Here is a 25,295-nt window from a genome sequence, read left to right as displayed (position 1 = left end):
ACCGATCGGAGCCCCAGGATTACACTGCTGGGGCTCCGATCAGAAGCTGCCACTGCACCAATGAGAGGAGGTGGGAAGAATCTGTGGCCACTGCCACCAATGATTTCAATAATGAGGAGGGGGTGGGCGCACTGCGCCACCAATGTTTTCGATACTGGGGAGAGAGGGGGGTTGGGGGGAGGGCGCACTTCGTCACCAATGATTATTAACATTTAATATACAAATACAGCCGTCGGCAGAAACAAATTGCTGGCACCCGACCTCTGACAGGGCGATGCGATCTGCGTCAATTAACCCCTCAGGTGCGGCACCTGAGGGGTTAAATGCCGCGGATCACAGCGTCCTGTGAGAGGACTGGTGCCGGCAATGTGTTTCTGCAGCCGCCTGCATTTGTGATGTATTAAACGTTAGTTATCATTGGTGGCGCAGTGGGTACAGCCCCTCCCCTCCTCCGCCCCTCTGCGCTCTCATTGGAGGCAGCAGCAGCACAGGGGGGAGGGAGAGACTGCTTCCTTCTTCCCTATGCTGCTGAGAGCAGCGCGATCCATATTCTCTGATGCTAGGCTGTGCAGTAGCACAGCCTAGTATCGATAAAAGACAAATCCCGGTATCGTATTGCTACCAGGCTAAAAGTATCGATTGGGTATTCGATACCCGAAACAACCCAACTGTTAGCTGTAATCCTGCCACCTCCACCTTTCTCATTACACAAGGATAAAACATATAATACTGGTGGATAAAACAAGACCGAACACAAGATCTTCACAGCCTTCTACAGATCATAGGGAACATTTCATGAGACCATATCTCCATCTACCTGATCATCCTGTGGGACATTGTGATGTTCTTCTAAACCATCCTGTGGAAGAAGAGGACTGGGACATCTCCGCGGTGTTCTTCTCTCTTCCTTAACTGCAGGAAACACATCCAGTCACTGAATTCATTCCTTACATACAGATAATGAGAGGACGTGTGTATTTAGTCATGTCTATTACCTGGTGATGTGAAGGGCTGGTGATCCTCCATCATGATGTCCTTGTACAGATCCTTGTGTCCTTCTAAATACTCCCACTCCTCCATGGAGAAATAGATGGTGACATCCTGACACCTCATAGGAACCTGACAACACAATGGTACAGTCATCACCCAGATCACTTCATAGCGTTCCTGTGTAATGTCCCAGCATTCCCAGCAGTGTCACCTCTCCAGTCAGCAGCTCAATCATCTTGTTGGTGAGTTCTAGGACCTTCTCCCTATTGATTTCCTCATGTATCAGGGGTTGAGGTGGAGGCCCTGTGATTGGGCTCAGGGTTCTTCCCCATCCTTCAGACACAGGGTCCTGGCAGCGCTCACCAGATGTCTTCTTCACTACTGTGTAGTCCTGGTTATGGAGAGACATAGTAATAAATATCACTCCATACATCTCCAGAGTCCCTCACCTCTCCAGTCACGTCCATCTGTTAGTAACATAGATAAGATGATGTAATGTGACATCATCAGAATCTCTCACCTCTCCAGTAAGCCGGAAGAGGATCTCTAGGGTGAGATTTATTATACTCTCTGCCATCTTGTCTCTGTCCCTATCCATCCTTGACAGGTCAATCAGGAGAAGGATCTTATATAGAAGATCTCCACTGAGCGGATCCTATAGTGTAGGAACCTGAATGGAGAGAAGATGAGACGATGTAAAATCCTACAAAATCCCATGTAAAATACAATTACTGGAGATAATAAGAGGAGACATCGGAGGAGATAATAAAGTGTAGATGCTGGAGGCAGGTCTTTCATGTTTCAGAACAAAGCATGTACCCCCTTTACATTCTACCCCAGTAAGGCTAAACACATGCGGCAGAGAAAAACTGACATGTGTTGGACGTTTTTGTTTTTAACTACAGTCACACTTCTGTTACGAGAACAATGGTAATTTATGGACTTATTCACACAGCAGTTTTTTTGACGGCCAGTAAAAAACAAAAATGGTCTACCTTGTCCGCTTTCACTGACTGACAGCCCCCATAAAATAGAATGGGACAGTTTTTTCCGTCCGTTTAAAAAAAAAGGCATCAATGAAAAAATTTCTATTAAAAACTGACAAAGACCATGTCTGTACACATACCTCCATCTGGATATCTACAGTACATGTATGGGGGGGGGGGGGGATTAGTGGGGCTAAAGGACCTTTCATGATGTTATGACCATGTGTGGTTGGAGTGAAGCTACCCTGTCAGAGGAGGTAAAGGACCTATGATAATATCATGACCATGTGACTATGTGTAGGAGGAGTCAGGGTACAGGCTATACTGATGCAGTAGGTAAAGGACCTGTGATGATGTCATGACCATGTGACTGTGTATGGGAGGAGTCAGGCTCCAGGCCACATTTCCTAATGAGTAAGAAACAGAAATGTGTGGAGCCTAAGACAAAAACATCTGCCTGGTACGTTATACACACACAGCTCTGCACTGTAGACTATACACAGCTCTGCACTGTACATTATACACACAGCTCTGCACTGTAGACTATACACAGCTCTGCACCATACATTATAGACACACAGCTCTGCACTGTACATTATACACACATAGCTCTGCACTGTACATTATACACACAGCTCTGCACTGTACATTATACACAGCTCTGCACTGTACATTATACACACAGCTCTGCACTGTACATTATACACACAGTTCTGCACTGTACATTATACACACAGTTCTGCACTGTACATTATACACACACAGCACTGCACTGTACATTATACACACAGCTCTGCACTGTAGACTATACACAGCTCTGCACTGTACATTATACACACACAGCTCTGCACTGTACATTATACACACACAGCTCTGCACTGTACATTATACACACACAGCTCTGCACTGTACATTATAGACACACAGCTCTGCACTGTACATTATACACACAGCTCTGCACTGTAGACTATACACAGCTCTGCACCATACATTATAGACACACAGCTCTGCACTGTACATTATACACACATAGCTCTGCACTGTACATTATACACACAGCTCTGCACTGTACATTATACACACAGCTCTGCACTGTACGTTATATACACACACAGCTCTGCACTGTACATTATACAAAGCTCTGCACTGTACATTATACACATAGCTCTGCACTGTACATCATACACAGCTCTGCACTGTACATTATATACACACAGCTCTGCACTGTACATTATACAAAGCTCTGCACTGTACATTATACACACAGCTCTGCACTGTACAGTATACACACACAGCTCTGCACTGTACATTAAACACACACATCTCTGCACTGTACATTATACACACATGCTCTGCACTGTACAGTATACACACACAGCTCTGCACTGTACATTAAACACACACAGCTCTGCACTGTACATTATACACACAGCTCTGTACTGTACATTATACACAGCTCTGCATTGTACATCATACACACAGCTCTGCACTGTACATTATAAACACACTGCTCTGCACATTATACACACAGCTCTGCACTGTACATTTAAAACACAGCTTTGCACTGTACATTATACACAGCTCTGTATGTACATTATACTCACAGCTCTGCACTGTACATTATACACATACAGCTCTGCACTGTACATTATACACACAGCTCTGCACTGTACATTATACACACACAGTTCTGCACTGTAGACTATACACAGCTCTGCACCATACATTATAGACACACAGCTCTGCACTGTACATTATACACACAGCTCTGCACTGTAGACTATACACAGCTCTGCACCATACATTATAGACACACAGCTCTGCACTGTACATTATACACACATAGCTCTGCACTGTACATTATACACACAGCTCTGCACTGTACATCATACACAGCTCTGCACTGTACATTATACACACAGTTCTGCACTGTACATTATACACACACAGCACTGCACTGTACATTATACACACAGCTCTGCACTGTACATTATACACACAGCTCTGCACTGTAGACTATACACAGCTCTGCACTGTACATTATACACACACAGCTCTGCACTGTACATTATACACACAGCTCTGCACTGTACATTATACACACAGCTCTGCACTGTACATTATACACACACAGCTCTGCACTGTACATTATAGACACACAGCTCTGCACTGTACATTATACACACAGCTCTGCACTGTAGACTATACACACAGCTCTGCACTGTAGACTATACACAGCTCTGCACCATACATTATAGACACACAGCTCTGCACTGTACATTATACACACATAGCTCTGCACTGTACATTATACACACAGCTCTGCACTGTACATCATACACAGCTCTGCACTGTACATTATATACACACACAGCTCTGCACTGTACATTATACACACAGCTCTGCACTGTACAGTATACACACACAGCTCTGCACTGTACATTATACACACACAGCTCTGCACCGTACATTATACACACAGCTCTGCACTGTACATTATAAACACACTGCTCTGCACATTATACACACAGCTCTGCACTGTACATTATAAACACAGCTTTGCACTGTACATTATACACAGCTCTGTATGTACATTATACTCACAGCTCTGCACTGTACATTATACACATACAGCTCTGCACTGTACATTATACACACACAGCTCTGCACCGTGCATTATACACACATAGCTCTGTACTGTACATTATACACACACAGCTCTGCACCATACATTATACACACACAGCTCTGCACCATACATTATACACACAGCTCTGCACTGTACATTATACACACAGCTCTGCACTGTACATTATACACAAACAGCACTGCACTGTACATTATACACACACAGCTCTGCACTGTACATTATACACATACAGCTCTGCACTGTACATTATACACATACAGCTCTACACTGTCCATTATACACACAGCTCTGCACATTATACACATAGCTCTGCACTGTACATTATACACACCCAGCTCTGCACTGTACATTATACACTGCTCTGCACTGTACATTATACACACACAGCTCTGCACTGTACATTATACACACAACTCTGCACTGTACATTATACACACAGCTCTGCACTGTACATTATACACACAGCTCTGCACTGTACATTATACACACACAGCTCTGCACTGTACATTATACACACATTGCTCTGCACTGTACATTATACACACACAGCTCTGCACTGTACATTATACACACAGAGCTCTGCACTGTACATTATACACACAGAGCTCTGCACTGTACATTATGCAACTCTGCACTGCCTTCTGACATATACTGGCCCCACCCGGGCCCCTTATTCGCCTGTCAAGTCATGTGTCATTATGGACAAGTATGTTAGGAGCTTTTCCCGATGCAGACGCTAAGCAGGGATCACTGATAAAGCCTAAGACTCTGTTCACATCTGCCTCTTGGTCTCCCTGTATTATCTATTCCAGTTCTATAGCAGCTGCCCCCGCATTACCCTATTAATGTTTAATGGAGTCCATCAGGTTGTAAGAAGAATTCATGGTGTGGACAGAATAATCTTCCTGTATGCCGCACTAATTCCTCTGAAAACTGGTGGAATCTGTCACTGAGGCTCCAAATGACGGAGGAGAATTAAACTTTATCTCCATTTCTCGGCCTCCAGGTCTTAGGCTACGTTCACACTAGCATTTTTACTGGATCCGGCAGGGTTCAGCAAAAAAGCTTCCGTTGCTGATAATACAACCATCTGTATCCGTTATGAACGGATCCGGTTGTATTATTTTTAACATACCAAAGATGGATCCGCCATGAACTCCATTGAAAGTCAATGGGGGAGGGATCAGTTTTCTAGTGTGTCAGATTGTGAAAACTGATTCAGCTCCGCATCCCATGACGGAAAGAAAACCGTAGCTTGCTGTGGTTTGCTCTCCGGAATGAGTGCAGAATGTATTTTGGAGCATTTCGTTCTGTTCAGTTACGTTTTGTCCCCCATGACAATGAATGGGGACAAAACGGAAGTGTTTTTTTTCCGGTATTGAGACCCTATGACGGATCTCAATACCGGAAAATATTAACACTAGTTTGAAAGTAGCCTTAGAAGAATCAACATGACTGAATCCATAAATTCTCCAGAATCTGCTGTAAATTGTAGAAATAATTCCTGCGGTTACACAGGATTTTATTACTGGCAGAAGATGCCGTCATCAGGCCAAGCTCAGCTTTCATCTTACAGAAGACTTCAGCACAAGAATGTGGATTCTTAGGTGGATGCAGCAGAGACAACAGGAACATGGAGTTTGGGAACAGGACAGGAAGTCACATCACCAGATCATCCAGGAAGTGGCTGGAAGCCTCAGCAGAGCAGAATCCGTTTCAGAGCTGAATCTGTAATTGTGGAGCAGGGACAAGACATGGAGCACTAGGGACACAGATGGGAAGCAGGAACACAAGCCTAGGAGATTCCATGAGCCACAAACAGTAGTAGATCTAATGTGGTACCAATAAAAACTGGGAGCTGCAACTAGGAATAGGTATTGGATTAAGCTAGGAGACACCGGAAACGGCGACCAGGTGAACTCCTCAAACTCAGAACCAGTTGATATTGCAGTGTAGAGGAACAGCTCAGGTTTGGACCCAGTAGATACCAGGAACAGCAGCCAGGAGCAGGCTTCATTAGGACAATGGAGCAAGGTCACAATGCTGAGGCACGGTCACAGTATGGATGTGTGGAACGCAACTAAGGAGAAAAATTCAGGAACCAATGCAGTAAGGCATGAGTGAGGTCAGAGATAGCCAGTAGTCAGTTAGGTCTCATTTATGGGCTCTTTCTACATTAATCCTTTTATAGTGGAACAGGAAGGTCGTCTACTAGAGAAAGTGATCCTAATCTATAGTCATCCAAAGATTGGTTGGAGCCCAGGAACAGCTTAGAGTTAGGTGTTGAATATTGGGGTTCAGAATCAAACCAGAATGTTCTGAAACTGTAGGGAACTGGGTGGGTGTTGTATGGGAGCCATTGGAAACATTTTCCACATATCTATCTATCCGGCCAGAAGGTTCAGATCTGGTCCAACAACATGACTGTAGTATTACACGTAAATCATTAGGGAGGATCACGGAGCAACATCAATTCCTGGCAGACAAAATTCTTTCCTGGGAAGAAGTAAATCTGATGTCTCGATCTTGAGTCCATGTCAAGGTCTGGACAGTGATGGTTTACGTTACTGACTCCGAAATGGTGAACTGCATCCAAAAGAAATTCAAAGCTTCCACGGTTTATTTTCTCTAGGCCACACAGAATATAAAACTATAGGATGCAATGTTAGTTAAACCACTGCTCACTCCAAGGTACTATGCAATTTAAGGTAAAGGTTTATTCCAAAGGAACAACTTAAAGGGGTTGTCTGGGTTCATAGCTGAACCCGGACATACCCATATTTTCACCCAGGCAGCCCCCCTGATGCGAGCATTAGAGCATCTCATGCTCCGATGCGCTCCCTTGCCCTGCTCTTGATCGCGCAGGGCACGGGTTCTTTTGTTTACAACACACCGCCGGGCAGAAGCTTGCGCCCAGCAGTGTGTTCGGTGACGTCACCGGCTCAGATGGGCGTGCTTAAGTGCTGCCCTAGCCGTTTTACTAGAGCCCGCCCATCAGTGACGGTGATGTCACCGGGCTTCCTGGCAGCCCCATGGAGAGCCCGGTACGTCCCCAGAACTCTTGAAAATGCCTTTGCCCTACGTGATTTAGCGCAGGGCAAAGGAGAGCATCGGAGCATGAACTGCTCTGATGCTCAAGTCAGGGGGGCTGTCTGGGTGAAAATGTACGTATGTCTGGGTTCAGCTCTGAACCCGGACAACCCCTTTAATCTACATTTGTAGAGGAATATGATGCTTTGAGTAGTGTGACCAAGACGGAGAGCCTGCCCACAGTGACACGAGATGCAGCTGTGACGAGGTGTAGCTTTAATTGTGGTATGCTGCAGTGGTGGGAACTTTGAGGGCATGCCAATGTCATCCAGGCCTAGCACAGCGCTGAGGACATACTGTAGCAGGAGAGTATCTCAAGTAGAAAAACTAGCTGCCCACCACCTCCGTTTGTCCTGCTGTTGTCACCTATTATCTCCCTCCTGGCCCCCACAGACTGTCTTCTTTAATGCCACCCCCCACTACTCTCCCTACAGATTGACTGCAGCAATCTGTGGCCCCCTGTTCCACTCTGGTGCACGAATCTAGTAAGTAGGTAGTAAAACCAAAGCAAAACATGTCAGTTCAGCACAAGGATAAAATCAACTCCGGGCAATAGCTCATCATCTAAAGAATAAAAAGACATTGCCCCAAAAAACATATTTATTAACGACTGGTACATGTTCTGAGACACAGTTATATAAAGTCTGAAAAAACGGGTAATGGATCCCCCCGATTACAGTGCAGGGCCACTTACTTGGTTTTGTGCAGTAGTCAGGACCCGAGAGTGCGTGCATTATATTTAGTAGACTGTAGAGCTCAGGTCCCGCTGCAGCTGCTCAATATTGATTTTAATAAAACTACTGAAGAACACAAAGTAAGTGACGCTCTCTCAGGGCAGCTATACCCGGTGACACATTGTCTTCACTGGGAAATGCACATGGTGGATATATAGATGTTATCTAGATTCTATCTGCTGTAAGAGATAACAGACATGTATTGGTAATTGCATACATTTCTTAGGCTGCCCGTTCATGATGCAACCTCGGCAGCAGGATCCACATGCGGCGCTTGTACAGGGTATTAAAAACAATCAGCATGTAGAGGAGCCGGCCAACAATTACAGGGGAGTCCGGGCAATTAGCAGTAAGCCACATGGGCATCCCACTGCTAGGGTCGTATTATAGCCTTAACCGCCATTTAGTGCTCTTAACTGATTTCCCTCACTCTTCTATAATACATGACTTTACTTTTCTGGTAACTACTGTCTTTTTTCTCATATTATTCTTTCCAGTTGTTTAAAGGGAGTCTGTCCCCAGGAAATTCACTGGTACACCAGGCACAATGCCTTGTATGTCTAGCTCAGCTGAATGTAATGATACCGTTCACTAACAGATCAATTTCTTCATTCTAGAGAAGAACTTTTAATCCATTTGCAAATGAGCAGTTAAGTGCACTGAGGGCAGACTTAAGCACTGTGCACCCTTGCTCTTCCTGTTTCCTCCACCAGCCCCTCCCTTTACTTTAGAATTGACAGGACCAAGTTCCTGCCTAGTCATCTTGCATAGCCCTATCAGCCAACAAACACAGGGAGGTGTATACTGAGGAACACAAGGGCCACCTTCAATCCACTTAACTTCTCATTTGCATATTAATTATAAGTACCTTTTCTCCAGAATGAAGCAATGCATCCCTAAGTGAAAGTTATTAAATTCGGCTTAGCTAACCCTTCAAGGCATTGAGCCTGGTTTATCAATACATTTCCTGGTGACAGACTCCCTTTAATGTTTAAGAAGATGTGATTTGTGGATAAAACATTTCCCACATTGTGGACATGAAAATTATTTTCCTGCATCATTTCTTTGTTATGTCATTAAAGTTGACATTCAGAACTGGAAAATGGCTTCCCCTCTATGTGAATTCTCTCATGTTTAACAAGGCAGGATTTCTGGTAAAAACATTTTCCACATACTAAACAAGAAAATGGCTTCACCCCAGTGTGACCTCTTTGATGTGTGACAAGGCTTGCTTTCTGTTTGAAAGATTCCCCGCATTCTGAACATGAATATGGCTTCACCCCTGTGTGAATTCTCTGATGTGTAACAAGATGTGATTTCTCAGTAAAACGTTTCCCACATTCGGAACATAAAAATGGCCTCTCCCCTGTGTGAATTCTCTGATGTTTGGCAAGATTTGATTTCTGGTTAAAACATTTTCCACATTCGGAACATGAAAATGGCTTTTCCCCTGTGTGAATTCTCTGATGTTTAACAAGAACTGCTTTATCACTAAAATGTTTTCTACATTCAGAACATGAAAATGGCTTCTCCCCTGTGTGAATTCTCTGATGTGTTACAAGATGTGATTTATCTGTAAAACATTTTCTACATTCTGGACATGAAAATGGCTTTTCGCCTGTGTGAATTTTTTGATGTTTAACGAATTGTGAATTATCTGAAAAACATTTTCCACATTCTGAACATGAATACGGCTTCTCCCCTGTGTGAATTCTCTCATGTACAATAGATCTGATTTTTGTTTGAAACATTTAGCACATTCTGAACAGGAAAATGGCTTCTCCCCTGTGTGAATTCTCTCATGTTTAACAAGATCCGATTTCTGGTTAAAACGTTTTTCACATTTTGAACAGGAAAATGGCTTCTCCCCTGTGTGAATTCTCTCATGTTTAACAACATCATATTTGTGGTTAAAACATTTTCCACATTCTGAACAGGAAAATGGCTTCTCCTCTGTGTGAAATTTCTCATGTTTAACAAGATGTGATTTCTGATTAAAACATTTTCCACATTCTAAACAGGAAAATGGCCTCTCCCCTGTGTGAATTCTCTCATGTTTAAAAAGATTTGATTTATGGTTAAAACGTTTTCCACATTCAGAACATGAAAATGGCTTCTCCCCTGTGTGAATTCCCTGATGTGTAACAAGAGCTGATTTAACGCTATAATATTTCCCACATTGTGTGTATGAAAAAGCATTCTTCCCTGTGTGAGTTCTTGGATGTTGAGCACCACTAATGTGACTTTTATTTTGTGTTATAGTCTGTGATAAATCAGAAGCTTGGAACCAATCCAAAGGATCAGATGATGGATCTTCCCTATGGCTGGTGAAGGGTACATCTGGGATAATGGCATGCTCTTCAGATGTATCTTGCTTGAGACCATGATAATCTACTTGAAAATCTGATGATATCAGATGTTCCTCTGAGCTACTGCTGCAGTCATCTGTCAAGAATAAATCAGATTTTATTATTTTAGATAATATAACCTTAATATTATATTAATAGTTTATAACATTTACAAAGATTCCAAACAAATTACAAGCCACGGACCAAACTTCAATGACTGTCAATGCCAATGACAGCAGTGTGAAAACAGATACTCTCAAATGTGCTCTCTGGAATTCTCAGTGGCTGTGCAACAAACTCCTCACTAGCCATGACCTCTTCCTTTCAAAATGTCTCAATTTGCTGGCCCTTGCAGAAGCTTAGCTTCAACATCCCAATACCACTTTCCCTGCTGCTCTATTCTATGGTAGGCTACACTTTTCCTATCTCCCTAAACATGATGACAGGTATGGCAGACTATTTTCCCCACAGTGCACGTTTCAAATCATTTCCCTTTACCCTTTTTCACATTCCTCTTCTGAGGTTCACACAATCAGAGACTTCCTCTCACACCCACTGTGAGTTTCTGTTGTCAATTGTCCCCCAAGCTCACCCTATCAATTTGGGGCTCACTTTGCTGCGTGGTTTCCTAATTTCCTATCATTTGAATAACCAAATCCTATTATAGGGGATTTTAACATCCTCATTAACGATCGTTTTCATTTTTATAACCTCATTTCCTAGCTTCTTACAACTTACTTCCGCTGCCACACAAAGACAGAAAAAAGCTCGATCTAGTCTTTTTCCATCTTTGCTCCTTCTCTGACTTTACCAACTCACTGTTCCATTTTCTGACCACAATCTTCTTTCTTTTACTATAAAGATCTCTCACTCTTCTCATGACATTCCTACTTTTCACACATACAGAAACCTACACACCGTTAACTTTCAGAAACTTATGGGCACCCTACAGTTAGCACTGGCCCCAATCTCTTCCCTCTCTTGTTCGGATCTGGCTGCCAATCATTACAACTACACCCTCAAGACCTCCCTGGAAGAAGCAGTTCCCATTACACTCCGACAACTTTTTGATACTTTTTACTCTCTTCTAAGCTCTAATGTTACAGTGCTCATCACTGACCGCTGTGCTGAAGACATGGCCACTTACTTCAAAGATAAGATTGATAACATCCAGCAGTAAATAATATCCCAGTCTCCAACCAATTTTGATCCCCTCCCTCCCACACATTTCTTTTTCTTCTCTCTCTTTACTTGACCCTATCTTCATATCAGAAAAAATATCTAGGCTCCTATCGTCTTCTCAACTCACGACTTGCAGCAGAATCCTATTCTCTCAACTCTTCCAGTCCCTCTCTTCAGCTGTCATTACTCACCTAACTACAATATTTAACTCCTCTCTCTTATGGGTTCTTTCTGTCCTCTTTTAAACATTACATTTTAATCCCACTACAAAAAAAAATGGCTCTTGACCAACCTGGGCTGCTAATTACCATATTGTCTCTAACCTCCCCTTTATCTCTAAACTGCTGGAACATCTGTTCTACTCTCACCTAATAAATTACCTTTCTGCTCAATCTCTTGTTAACTCCTTACAATCTGGCGTTTGCCCTCTACACTCTATAGCAACAGCCCTTATTAAAGTGTCAAATGATCTCCTGACAGCAACAAGGAATGGCAACTATTCTCTACAGATTCTTCTGGATCTCTCTGCAACATTTTGTATGGTAGCCATTCTTCTCACCATGCTTCACTATATTGGCCTTAAGGACACTGCTCTTTCTTGGTTTTATTTCTATCTCATTGGCCGTTCTTTCAGTGTACCATTTGCTGGTTCTACATCCTCTCTTCCTTTTGGGGTTCCTCAGGGTTCAGTTCTAGGTCATCTACTCTTTTCTATCCACAGCCCCGATCTGACAGACCAACAGGAGATTTGGTTTTCAGTACCATCTCTATGCTGATGACATATACTCTCTCTATCTGAAACTGAAGCTCTCAAAAACTTAATTTGTCTTCCCCCATCTACCAACCGAGCTAAAACTTATATCTAAATTTCAGTCAGTGGTACTACCATAACTCCTGGGCAGCAAGCCCGCTAACTTGGGGTTATGTTTGATTTCCATAGTCAACTTGCACGCTCTTGTCGTCTGCATCTGTAGAAATGGCTAAAACTCTTGTTGCTTCGATTAACTCTCACCTTGACTACTCCAGGCTTATGGTTCCTAATCTGATAATTCTCTATTTAATCCCCCCCATTCTTCAAGACGTAGCTTTATCTTCTGACAGTTATCTACACACCCAATGCACTAGCTGATGCAGCTCCATTTGTACCATTATCTCTAATACAAAGATGGCTGGACCACTTTTTAAAACAACCAATTTTACCTTTTGTGCCACCCTTATTTCCTTATAGATTGTAAGCAGATCCCTTACTCCTAGCGTTTCAGTTGTATATCAGCCTATAACTCTGGCATGTCTGTTTACATTTGTACATGTACCCTCTGAATTGTAAAGCGCTGTGGAATATGGTAGCGCTTTATAATTATTATTATATTATAATAATTATTAGTATTATAATGAGGAGTCTGGGATTGGCAAATGCCAGGAGAATGTCACCTGCCTGACTACATTGTGCCAACTGTAAAGTATGATGGAGGAGGGAATAATGCTGTGGGAGTGTTTTCAGGGCCTAGGCCTCTTAGTTCCAGTGAAGGGAAATGTTAATGTTTTCAGCATAGCAAGACATTTTGGACAATTGTATGCTTCCAACGTTGGTTGGGAGAGTTTGGTGTAAAAGAACTTGTCTGGACAGGCTGCACAGAGCCCTGATCTCAGCCCCATCCAAAATCTTTGGGATGAACTACAACAGAGATTGTAAGCCAACATCATTGTCTGACCTCACAAATGCTTTTCTGGATGAATAAGCAAAAATTCCTAAAGACACACTCCAAAATCTTGTAGAAAGACTTCCCAAAGTCCTCATTCAGGCCTCCTGGGCTCAATGCACACAGCTGATAGAGTCATCTGGCTTCATCTTTTAGAATAAAATTATCCAAATTTTCATTTTTTTCTGGGGGCTAGTTTAATTAGCTGAAGTCCTCAGAAATTTGGAGCCTTTGGAGCCTTTGGACCACCTTAATGGTAATATCTAATGTGGTAGTGAAACAATACTGTGAGTCAGTATGACACGCACATGACCAGTGTCACTCTTAGAATCACTGAACACTTCACTTATTTAGGCAGTAACGGGGACAAAACTGACCAAATAACTCTTAACTCAAGCGTGAACTCAGCCTTACAGGTCGATGTTAGCGCCAGGTATAACGAACTGTGCAGAGGCCCAAGATCCTACTGTAGCGTGAAAAAGCGCACTCTTTTTACACTGTCACCAGCTGATTCCACATAGATGTCTACATAACCTGTTTGCTTATACAAGTAGAGACCCCCTGACAGAGTGGAGAGGGTGTCAGCAGTAAGTTTGTGTTGACGTCACTAATTCTTTTCCCCTTCCTCTGAACAATAACCCCCCAAAAAACGGATCCTGTCTGTTTAGCATCCACCTTCACTCAGCATTTGGTCAGTAATCCATCAGTATTGCTAAAGCCAAAAAAAAACAGGAGTGGATCCAAAACAGAAATGACATGTGAATTGAATATTTGCATGTCTTCTGTGTTTTGTACCCATTCCTGCTTTTGGCTACCACATCATAAGCTAATTCGGATGAGACCATAGAGGCCTTACAGCTGCTACACAAGACAGGATCCGTTGTGAGTCTCATTTTTTCTTCCTTCTGACAGATCAGAAGGGTCAAATTGATTATGTCAACCAGACCAAAAAGGCAAAATAGTGGCCCAGTCATGGAGTGGGGAGGGTCAGAGAACAGCTTGAAAAGTTTACAGAGTGGCCCAATGACAGTGTTGATGTAGCAGCAGCATGAGGAGACCACAGAGTTGCCCAGTGACATAGTGGGAAAGTGGCAGCAGCAGCATCATGAGAAGACCACAGAGTGGCCCATTTACATAGTGTTGAGGTGGCAGCAGCATGAGGGAGCCACAGAGTGGCGCAGTGACATAGTGTTGATTTAGCAGCAGCATGAGGAGACCTGAGTGGTGAGGTGGCAGGAGCATGAGGAGGCCACAGAGTGGCCCAGTGACATAGTGTTGAATTAGCTGCAGCATGAGAAGGCCACAGTCTGGCAAGGTGACATAGTGCGGAGGTGGCAGCAGCAGCATGAGGAGGCCACAGACTGGCAAGGTGACAGTGTGGAGGTAGCAGCAGCATAAGGAGGCCACAGGAGGCCACAGAGTGGCACAATGACAGAGTGTGGAGGTGGGTGGCAATAACAGTACCCGCTGACGATGGTGGGTGTAAGAAGGAGCACTTGGCATCAGATGTGTGGAATCAGGTGGGTGGCGGCATCAAAACAGTAGCTGAGGCAGGTAGCCAGAAGAAACCGGTCTCTTTTCTCAAGGTTTGGGTGAGGCAGCATGGATGATCTAATCTGATGCATCAGGCATTGGTGGGTGGAAATCCTGGCTGATCCACGCCTAATTCATCTTGACAAAGGTCAGTCTCTGCGTATTTTGGGTGGACAGGCAAGTTCTCCTTGGGGTAACTATGGCCCCCGCCGCACTAAACACCCGCTTTGATGCCATACTACTGGCCGGGCCAGTATTTTCGAGGGCAAACTCGGCCAGTTGCGGCCATAAATCCGCTGGACTACTGGGTAGCCAAACTGGACCTTCAATGTGGGGTGGCAGGGTGCTGTCCAAGTATGCCACCACTTGCTGGTTCAGGTTCTGCTCCAGGTCTAGCTGCTGCTGGTGAGTAGTTTCTTCACTAGGTGGGTTAAGAAAGGTGCTCATCATCGACTTTTGACTCAAGCTGCTGCTGATGGAGCTGGTACTGCTCCTATCCCCCCTCCCACCCCGCCACAGCAGGAACCAGAGAGCAGAGGGCCTCCCCGGTCAGACCTACGAGAGGATGGACGATGGCGCAGATAGGCAGTGGCCAACTGACTACATAGGATGTCTCTATAGTAGTTTAGTTGGTCCTCCCTCTCAGCGGGTGTAAAAAAGGCCCCCATTTTGAACCGGATGCGATGGTCCAACAAGGTGGAGAGCCAAAAGTCATCCCTCTGCCGAATGGTAACAATTCAGCTGTCACTACCCTAGCAAGTGAGCATGCAGCGGGCCATTTGCGCAAGGGACTCGGAGGGACTCCCTGCCTCCATCTCCACTGCATACTGCCACAGTGTGCCTGGGTCATCTGCCTCTTCTTCATCATCTCCCTCTTGCTCCTCCGGCTGTTCCTGCTCCTCCTCTCCTGTCACCTGTGTAGGTAAACCACCCATTTCCCCACACATTGCTTGTACCCCAATGTCCTTGTCCTCCTTCAGTTCAGCCCCCACAGGGCTCATGTGGCCATGAGATCTAGGCACCACGTCTGCAGTCCCCTGACCATCCAGATTTACCAGCATCTGTTCCAGGATATGAAGCAGTAGAATGACACTGTTCATCCTGTAGTCCTGGCGACTGACAAATAACGTGGCATCCTCAAAGCAAATGGCAGGTGTCACACATAAGCTGCCACTGGCTGACATCGAAGTTACACAGGGGAGTACTCCTGTCCGCTTGGATCATCAAGAAATCGTTTACGCCTTTCTCTGTTCGTATAGTCGGTCCAACATACAGAGGGTGGAATTCCAACGAGTGGAAACGTCAAATATCAGCCTATATTGGGGGACGCCGTTCTGCCGCTGCAGCTGAAGGAGGGTATGCTTGGCAGTGTACGAGTGGCTGAAGTGAATGCAAAGTTTCCTGGCCATTTTTAGGATGTCTTGCAGATGGGTGGAAGACTTTAGGAACCACTTAAACATAGAAACATAGAATGTGTCGGCAGATAAGAACCATTTGGCCCATCTAGTCTGCCCAATATATCTGAATCCTATGAATAGTCCCTGGCCCTATCTTATATGAAGGATAGCCTTATGCCTATCCCATGCATGCTTAAACTCCTTCACTGTATTTGCAGCTACCACTTCTGCAGGAAGGCTATTCCATGCATCCACAACTCTCTCAGTAAAGTAATACTTCCTTATATTACTTTTAAACCTTTGCCCCTCTAATTTAAAACTGTGTCCTCTTGTGGTAGTTTTTCTTCTTTTAAATATGCTCTCCTCCTTTACCGAGTTGATTCCCTTTATGTATTTAAAAGTTTCTATCATATCCCCTCTGTCTCTTCTTTCTTCCAAGCTATACATATTAAGGTCTTTTAACCTTTCCTTGTAAGTTTTATCCTGCAATCCATGTACTAGTTTAGTAGCTCTTCTCTGAACTCTCTCTAGAGTATCTATATCCTTCTGGAGATATGGCCTCCAGTACTGCGCACAATACTCCAAGTGAGGTCTCACCAGTGATCTGTACAGTGGCATAAGCACTTCACTCTTTCTACTGCTTATACCTCTCCCTATACATCCAAGCATTCTGCTGGCATTTCGTGCTGCTTTATTAAATTGTCTTCCCACCTTTAAGTCTTCTGAAATAATTACTCCTAAATCCCTTTCCTCAGATACTGAGGTCAGGACTGCGTCAAATATTCTATATTCTGCCCTTGGGTTTTTACGCCCCAGGTGCATTATCTTGCACTTATCCACATTAAATTTCAGTTGCCAGAGTTCTGACCATTCTTCTAGTTTTCCTAAATCCTTTTCCATTTGGCGTTTCCCTCCAGGAACATCAACCCTGTTACATATCTTTGTGTCATCAGCAAAAAGACAAACCTTACCATCGAGGCCTTTTGCAATATCACTTATGAAGATATTAAACAAAATTGGTCCCAGTACAGATCCCTGTGGAATCCCACTGGTAACATGACCTTGTTTTGAATGTTCTCCATTGACTACAACCCTCTGTTGTCTGTCACTCAGCCACTGCCTAATCCACTCAACAATATGGGAGTCCATGCTCAATGACTGCAGTTTATTGATAAGTCTTCTATGTGGGACAGTGTCAAAAGCCTTACTAAAATCTAGATATGCGATGTCTACTGCACCTCCACCGTCTAATATTTTAGTCACCCAGTCAAAAAAATCTATAAGATTTGTTTGACATGATCTCCCTGAAGTAAACCCATGTTGTTTTTCATCTTGCAATCCATGGGATTTTAGATGTTCCACAATCCTATCCTTTAGTAGGGTTTCCATTAATTTGCCTACTATTGATGTCAGACTCACTGGTCTATAGTTGCTCGATTCCTCCCTACTACCGTTCTTGTGAATGGGCACGACATTTGCCAATTTCCAATCTTCCGGGACGACTCCTGTTACTAATGATTGGTTAAATAAATCTGTTAACGGTTTTGCCAGCTCACCACTAAGCTCTTTTAATAATTTTGGGTGTATCTCATCAGGCCCCTGTGACTTATTTGTCTTCACTTTAGACAGCAAACTTAGAACATCTTCCTCTGTAAAGACACATGCATCAAACGATTTAATAGTCATCCTTTCTAGTGGAGGTCCTTCTCCTTCTTTTTCTTTTGTAAAAACTGAACAGAAGTATTCATTAAGGCAGTCGGCTAGCCCTTTATTCTCTTCTACATACCTTCCGTCCTTTGTTTTTAATTTAGTTATTCCTTGTTTTAATTTCCTTTTTTCATTTATATATCTGAAGAATGTCTTATCCCCTTTTTTCATAGACTGAGCTAGTTTTTCTTCTGCCTGAGCTTTAGAAGTTCTTATAACTTGCTTGGCCTCTTTCTGCCTAATCTTGTAGATTTCCTTATCTTCATTGCTCTGGTTTTTTTTATAATTACAAAATGCTAGCTTTTTATTTTTAATGATTTGGGCCACTTCTGCTGAGTACCACAGTGGTCTCTTCCTTTTTTTGCTTTTACTGACAAGTCTAATGCAATTTTCTGTTGCCTTCAATAATGCACCTTTTAAGTAGTCCCATTTCTCCTGGACTCCATGTAATCCGGTCCAGTCTGATAAGGACTCATTTATGATTAATTTCATTTTTGAAAAGTCTGTTTTTCTAAAATCTAAAACTTTTGTTTTTGTGTGGTGGGACTCTTTCACAGTTCTTATATTAAACCACACTGACTGGTGATCACTAGATCCCAAGGTTTCGCCTACAATGACATCATATACCGAATCCCCATTTGTGAATATCAATTTGTGACAACGAGATTGAACACAAGCGTCATACAGGGAGCATTGCTCAGCCCTTCTTGATGCAGCGCCGACACCATGTTCTTCACGCTTGTCAGTCACCATGGTTCAGATTTTGAGTTGTCGCTGAGAAAGCCAGGATTCGATTTCTTCATGAAGGACACTGAGCAGTTCCTCCCCTGTGCGACTCTGTTCGCCAAGGCAAATGAGGTGTAGAACAGCGTTACACCGCCCTGCTCTGCACATGTGGTATGCTCGAGGAGCACTGTGAATTGTCCCTGCAATGCAGACTGAGGAAATGGTGGTGGATGAGGAGGCAGAAGCGGACATTTTCCCAGGACTAACGGCGTAAGAACGTGGAGGTGGAAGAGCCATCATCTGGCCAAGTTGCTGGTTTGGCTGGGCAGGAACTACATTTACCCAGTGGGCCGTAAAGGACATATATTGTCCTTGACTGTAGTTATAGCTCCACTTGTCGACGCTGCCGTGCACTTTTGCAGACACCGGCAGGGCTGGTACTGCCTTTTTGGCAAATAAATAATGGCTTGGTACTCTCCACCTCGGCTTGGCACAAGCCATCAGTTTTCTGAAAGGTGTAGAGTCCACCACTTGGAAAGGGAGGGACTGCAGCACCAGTAACTTGGCCAGGAGCACGTTCAGCTTCTGCGCCATTAGATGAGTGCACGCATACTGTTGTCTCTTGGCAATCGCTTCAGTGGTCAATTGCTGACGGAATGACTGATGAGGAGTAGGAGGGCAAGGAGCAGGATCATCAGGAATGGTAGATGATGGGAAGGACAGACAGCTCTCTTCAGCTCAGGTGGTAGAGCCTTGACTGGCTGAAATCAGGTGCGTGCCACTAGGTGATGCAGCGGTTGCTGCGGCAGGCTGGACCACCACATTGGAGCCACAGTTCTCCCAGGCCACTTTATGGTGATGCTGCATATGTGCCAACATTAACCTCTTAAGGACCCTGCCATTTTTCCCCGTTCTGCCCAGGCCATTTTTTGCAAATGTGTCATAACTTTAAAATGCCTTTACTTATCCAGGCCATTCTGAGACAGTTTTCTCATCACATATTGTACTTCATGACAGTGGTAAAATCGAGTCCAAAAATTTATTTTTTATTTATAAAAAAAAATAAAAAATTTACCAAAAATGTTGAAAAATGTGCAAATTTCCAAATTTCAATTTCTCTACTTTTATAATGGATAGTAATAACTCCAAAAATAGTTATTACTTTATATTCCCCATATGTCTACTTCATGTTTGGATCATTTTGTGAATGCCATTTTATTTTTTGGGGACGTTAGATGGCTTAGAAGTTTAGAAGCAAATCTTGAAATTTTTCAGAAAATTAGCAAAATCCACTTTTAAGGACCAGTTCAGGTCTGAAGTCACTTTGTGAAGCTTACATAATAGAAGCCACCCAGAAAAGACCACATTTTATAAACTACACCCTCAAGATATTCAAAATGGATTTTACTAATTTTGTTAACCCTTTAGTTGTTCCAAAGAATGGAAAATGGAGATGAAATTTCAGAATTCCACTTTTCTGACAGATTTTCCATTTTTATCCGCTAACAAAGCAAGGGGTAACAGCCAAACAAAACTCAATATTTATTGCCCTGATTCTGTAGTTTACAGAAACACCCCATATGTGGTCGTAAACTGCTGTACGGGCACACGACACGGCGCAGAAGGAAAGGAATTGCATATGGTTTTTGGAAGGCGGATTTCACTGGGATAATTTTAAGCTGCCATGTCACATTTGAATACCCCATGTCACATTTGAGTAGAAACACCCAAAAAAGACCCCATTTTGGAAACGAGGGGATAAGGTGGCAGTTTTGTTGGTACTATTTTAGGGTACATATGATTTTTGGTTGTTCTATATTACACTTTTTGTGAGGCAAGGTAGCCAAAAAATTGCTGTTTTGGCACAGTTTTTATTTTTTTGTTATTTACAGTGTTCATCTGACAGGTTAGATCACGTGGTATTTTTATAGAGCGGGTTGTTATGGACACGACAATACTAAATATAACTACTTTTTTTGTTTGTTTCAGTTTCACATAATAAGTATTTAAAAAAAAATATATGATTTTTGAGTGTCTCCATACTCTGAAAGCCATAGTTTTTTAAATTAGGGGCTCATTTTTTCGGTATAAAATGAGTGTTTGATTGGTACTATTTTAGGGTGCATATGACTTTTTGATCGCTTGGTATTACACTTTTTGTAATGTAAGGTAATACAAAATGGCTTTTTTGACACACTTTTTATTTTACTTTTTTACGGTATTCACCTGAGTGGTTAGGTCATGTGATATTTTTATAGAGCAGGTTGTTACGGATGCAGCAATACCTAATATGTCTACTTTTTTATTTATTTCACTTTAGCACAATAATAGCAGTTTTGAAACCCCAAAAAATCATATTTTAGTGTCTCCATTGTCTGAGAGTGATAGCTTTTTATTTTTTGACCGATTGTCTTAGGTAGGGGCTCATTTTTTGCGGAAGGAGGTGACGATTTGATTGGTACTATTTTGGGGGGCATATGCCTTTTTGATCGCTTGGTGTTGCAATTTTTGTGATGTAAGGTGGCAAAAAAAATTTTTGGGGCACTGTTTTAATTTTTATTTTTTTACAGTGTCCACCTGAAAGGTTAGGTCATGTTTTTTTAATACAGCAGGTTCTTACGGACGCAGCGATACCTAATATGTATACTTTTTTTTATTTAAGTTTTACACAATAACAGCATTAAAAAAAAAAAATAATTTCTTAGTGTCTGCATATCCTGGGAGCGATATTTTTTTTATTTATTGGACGATTGTCTTAAGGGTCTAATTTTTTGCGGGATGAGATGACAGTTTGATTGGTATGATTTTGGGGTGCGTATGACTTTTTGATCGCTTGTTATTACACTTTTTGTGATGTAAGGTGACCAAAAATGGCTTTTGATACTTTTTTTTTTTTTTTTTACGGTGTTCACCTGAGGGGTTAGGTCATGTGGTATTTTGTTAGAGCAGGCTGTTACGGACACGGCGATACTTAATATGTCTACTTTTTTATTTAATTTTTTACATTTAACACAATAAAAGCATTTTTGAAACAAAAAAACAAAAACAAAAATAGTCTCAGTCCATAGTCTGAGAGCCATAGTTTTTTTTTATTTTTTGGGTGATTGTCTTAGGTAGGGGCTCATTTTTTGAGGGGTGAGGCGACAAAAAAATGTTTATTTAGCACAGTTTTTATTTTATTTTTTTGACAGTGTTGACCTGAGGGGTCGATACGGATGCGGCGATACCTACTATGTCTACTTTTTTTCACCATTTTTTTAAACTTTATTTTGGGGAAAGGACTTTTTTACTTGAAACTTTTAATTTGTTTTTTAAAAACTTAATTTTTTTAACTTCTTTTTTCACTTTATTTTTTTAACTTCTTTTTTCACTTTATTTTTTGTCCCACTCTGGGACTTCAACATTACAGGGTCTGACCCCTGTTTCAATGCAGCACAATACATCTGTATTGTACTTCATTGACTATCAGTGTATTACAAAGTGTAATACAAGGATAGTCTGCCTATGAGACCCAGCCTGGGGGCTGGGCCTCATAGGCCTCCATACATGCCAGGCCCCAAGGCCTTGCAATGGCTTGGGGCTGCCATGGCAACCATCAGGTCCCCGCCACCTCAGCGCGGGGACCCGATGGCTAAGGAGAGGGAACGCAAACCTCCCATATGCCGGGGTCAGCACTGATCGCAGCATATGAGAGGTTAATCCACGGGCATCGGCGTTATCACCGATGTTGGTGGATGTAGCAGGGATCTCTGCCACTGATCGCGGCACCGCACACTGGGGGGAGGAAGGACCGCAGGACAAGAATGCTCGTCCTGGGGCACTAAGTACCAGCCATGTAGGGCAAGCATTCTCGTCCTGGGTCATTAAGATGTTAAAAGTATTTTTATTGAGATTTTATGTAATTGACCAACACAAGTATGTGTGAAGTGAAAATAAAATGATACATGGTTTTCCAAATTTTTTATAAAAATCGGAAAAGTGTGGCGTGCATTTGTATTCAGCCCCCTGTACTCTGATACCCCTAAATAAAATCCAGTGTGACCTACTGCCTTCAGAAGTCACCTAATTAGCAAAGTCTGTAAGTAATGTATTTTCAGTATAACTACAGCTGTTCTGTGAAGGGTACAGGTATGTTAGAGAACATTAGTGATCAAACATCATCATGAAAACCAAGGAACACATCAAAAAGGTGAATAAGTTTGTGGAGAAGTGTAAAGCAGGGTTAGGGTATAAAAAAAAATTCCAAGCCTTGAACAACTTAAGGAGCAGCAATTAGAGAAGCAGCTAAGAGGCCCATGGTCACTCTGAAGGAACTGCAGAGATCCACAGCTCAGGTGGGAGAATTCATCCACAGGACAACTATTAGTTGTGGACGTCACAAATCTGGAAGAGTGGCAAGAAGAAAGTCATTTTTGAATACAGGCCATAAGAAGTCTCGTTTGTACTTTGCCACAAGCCATGTAGAGGACACAGCAAATATGTGGAAGAAGGTTCTCTAGTCAAATAAGACCAAAGCCTTTTTGGCCTAAATGCAAAATGCTTTGTATGGCGGAAAACTAACACTGCCCATCCCCATGAACACACCATCCCCACCGTGAAACATGGTGGTGGCAGCATCGTGCTGTGGGGAGGCTTTTCTTCAGCAGGGACAGGGAAGCTGGTCAGAGTTGATGGGAAGATGGATGGAGCTAAATACAAGGCAATCCTGGAGGATAACCTGGTAGAGACTGGGGCAGAGGTTCACCTTCCAGCAGGACAATGACCCTAAACATCCAGCCAGAGCTACAATGGAAGGGTTTAGATCAAAGCATCTTCATGTTTTAGACTGGCCCAGTCACAGTCCAGACCTCAATCCCATTCAGAAATCTGTGGAAAGACTTGAAAATTGCTGTTCACAGACGCTCTCCATCCAATCTGACTGGGCGTGAGCTCTTCTGCAAAGAAGAATGGGCAAAAATCTCATCCTCTAGATGTGTAAAGCTAGTAGAGACATACCCCAAAATACCTACATCTGTAATTGCAGCAAAAGGTGGTCCTACAAAGTATTAATTCAGGGGCTGAATACACTTTCCAGATTTTTATTTCTTAAACATTTTGAAAACCTTGTATCATTTTCTTTTCACTTCACACATAGTAGGACTTTTGTCCATAAAATTCATTTCAATAAAATACATTTAAGTTTTTCGGTTATTGTGGAAAAGTTCAAGGGGTGCATTATATAGCCACTGTTTCTGTAAAATCCCATACATATTTCCATTTTATTTTTTTACCAATACATCTGATAAGTTATCTTCATTTTTTTGTTTCTCTGTGGTCATTTGTGATTAGCCTTCCACAGGGATCCCCGAGCATATCGATAATTGTAGTAAATATGTGGGGTCAGCCGACAATGTCTGTGTGATTAATGGATTATTAATAATGGCCGCACTTTATTTATAAGATACACAGACAGTTATAAAACTGATTTTACTGGAATAATAAAAGTAAACTTTTCATGCAAGACAACAGGGGATAATTTTTTTTTGGATACTGGATGGAGTCTACAGGTGGCTGTAGTATTTCCCTCTCATTTCATTAACACATGGTGGACGGCAAATATAGAACTGCTCAGCTATAAAACTGCTCTGTACATACAATAATTGTCACACCATGACTATCCTCACTAATCTACTCCCTGAAGTGTCAACAAGGGGACCATTAGACAGCCACCATAACCATAGTGAGATTGGTCAGAGCCTAGAAGGAGAATGGGGGATAGCTCTAAAGTCTTTATCAGGAGAGGGTGAGCAGAACACCACAGCAAGCTGTCACTGACCACTGGGGATTGATTCCTGTGATTACTTCCTTACTCCAGGACATTGTGAGATCTTTACCTAATGATCAGTGGTGGCTCTTTCTATTCCCCCTGCCCTGGTGGCGGCTCTACCATAAGACTCTTCCCGATTCCCAAAAATTCTGAAGTGTATATGAAGCCTCTAAGTACTGCTGAAAGAAGGTTCATAGAAGTTAGAAGAATAGGTGATAAACCCAAACTTCTGGTCAATACTGCAGGACCCCATGTAGTGGTAAGAACTGTGTGCTAGTAAAGAGAACCTGTTAGAAAGCATGTGCCCCCAAACTCCCCCCAGTACCTGACAGTGGAATGAGTAATCAGTATCCAGTGAAGGAGCAGAATCTGAGAGTCTTCTCTGCTTTACTTAGTGGTCACTACTCACCTGGGCGGTTATCTGTAGGAATGTCCTCTGTACTCTG

At 42.7% G+C, this 25,295-nt stretch overlaps 1 protein-coding gene across 1 annotated transcript in view; it reads right to left on the bottom strand.

Moving 5' to 3' along the window:
- LOC122941947 (gastrula zinc finger protein XlCGF26.1-like) overlaps nucleotides 1-25,295 on the bottom strand; it is a 59,511-nt gene that overhangs the window by 12,239 nt on the left and 21,977 nt on the right. Inside the window, exons 2-4 of the mRNA XM_044299443.1 lie at nucleotides 25,259-25,292; nucleotides 10,182-10,895; nucleotides 9,674-10,014 (exon numbers count right to left, since the gene is read on the bottom strand). Coding sequence (XP_044155378.1) covers nucleotides 9,674-10,014; nucleotides 10,182-10,895; nucleotides 25,259-25,292 — 1,089 coding nt within the window. The remainder of the gene's footprint in view (nucleotides 1-9,673; nucleotides 10,015-10,181; nucleotides 10,896-25,258; nucleotides 25,293-25,295) is intronic.

Source organism: Bufo gargarizans, chromosome 6 (assembly GCF_014858855.1).
Source record: "Bufo gargarizans isolate SCDJY-AF-19 chromosome 6, ASM1485885v1, whole genome shotgun sequence".
Classification (NCBI taxonomy): domain Eukaryota; kingdom Metazoa; phylum Chordata; class Amphibia; order Anura; family Bufonidae; genus Bufo; species Bufo gargarizans.
The sequence above is the reverse complement of the archived record's forward strand: the minus strand, read 5'-3'. Positions and strand labels throughout refer to the sequence as shown.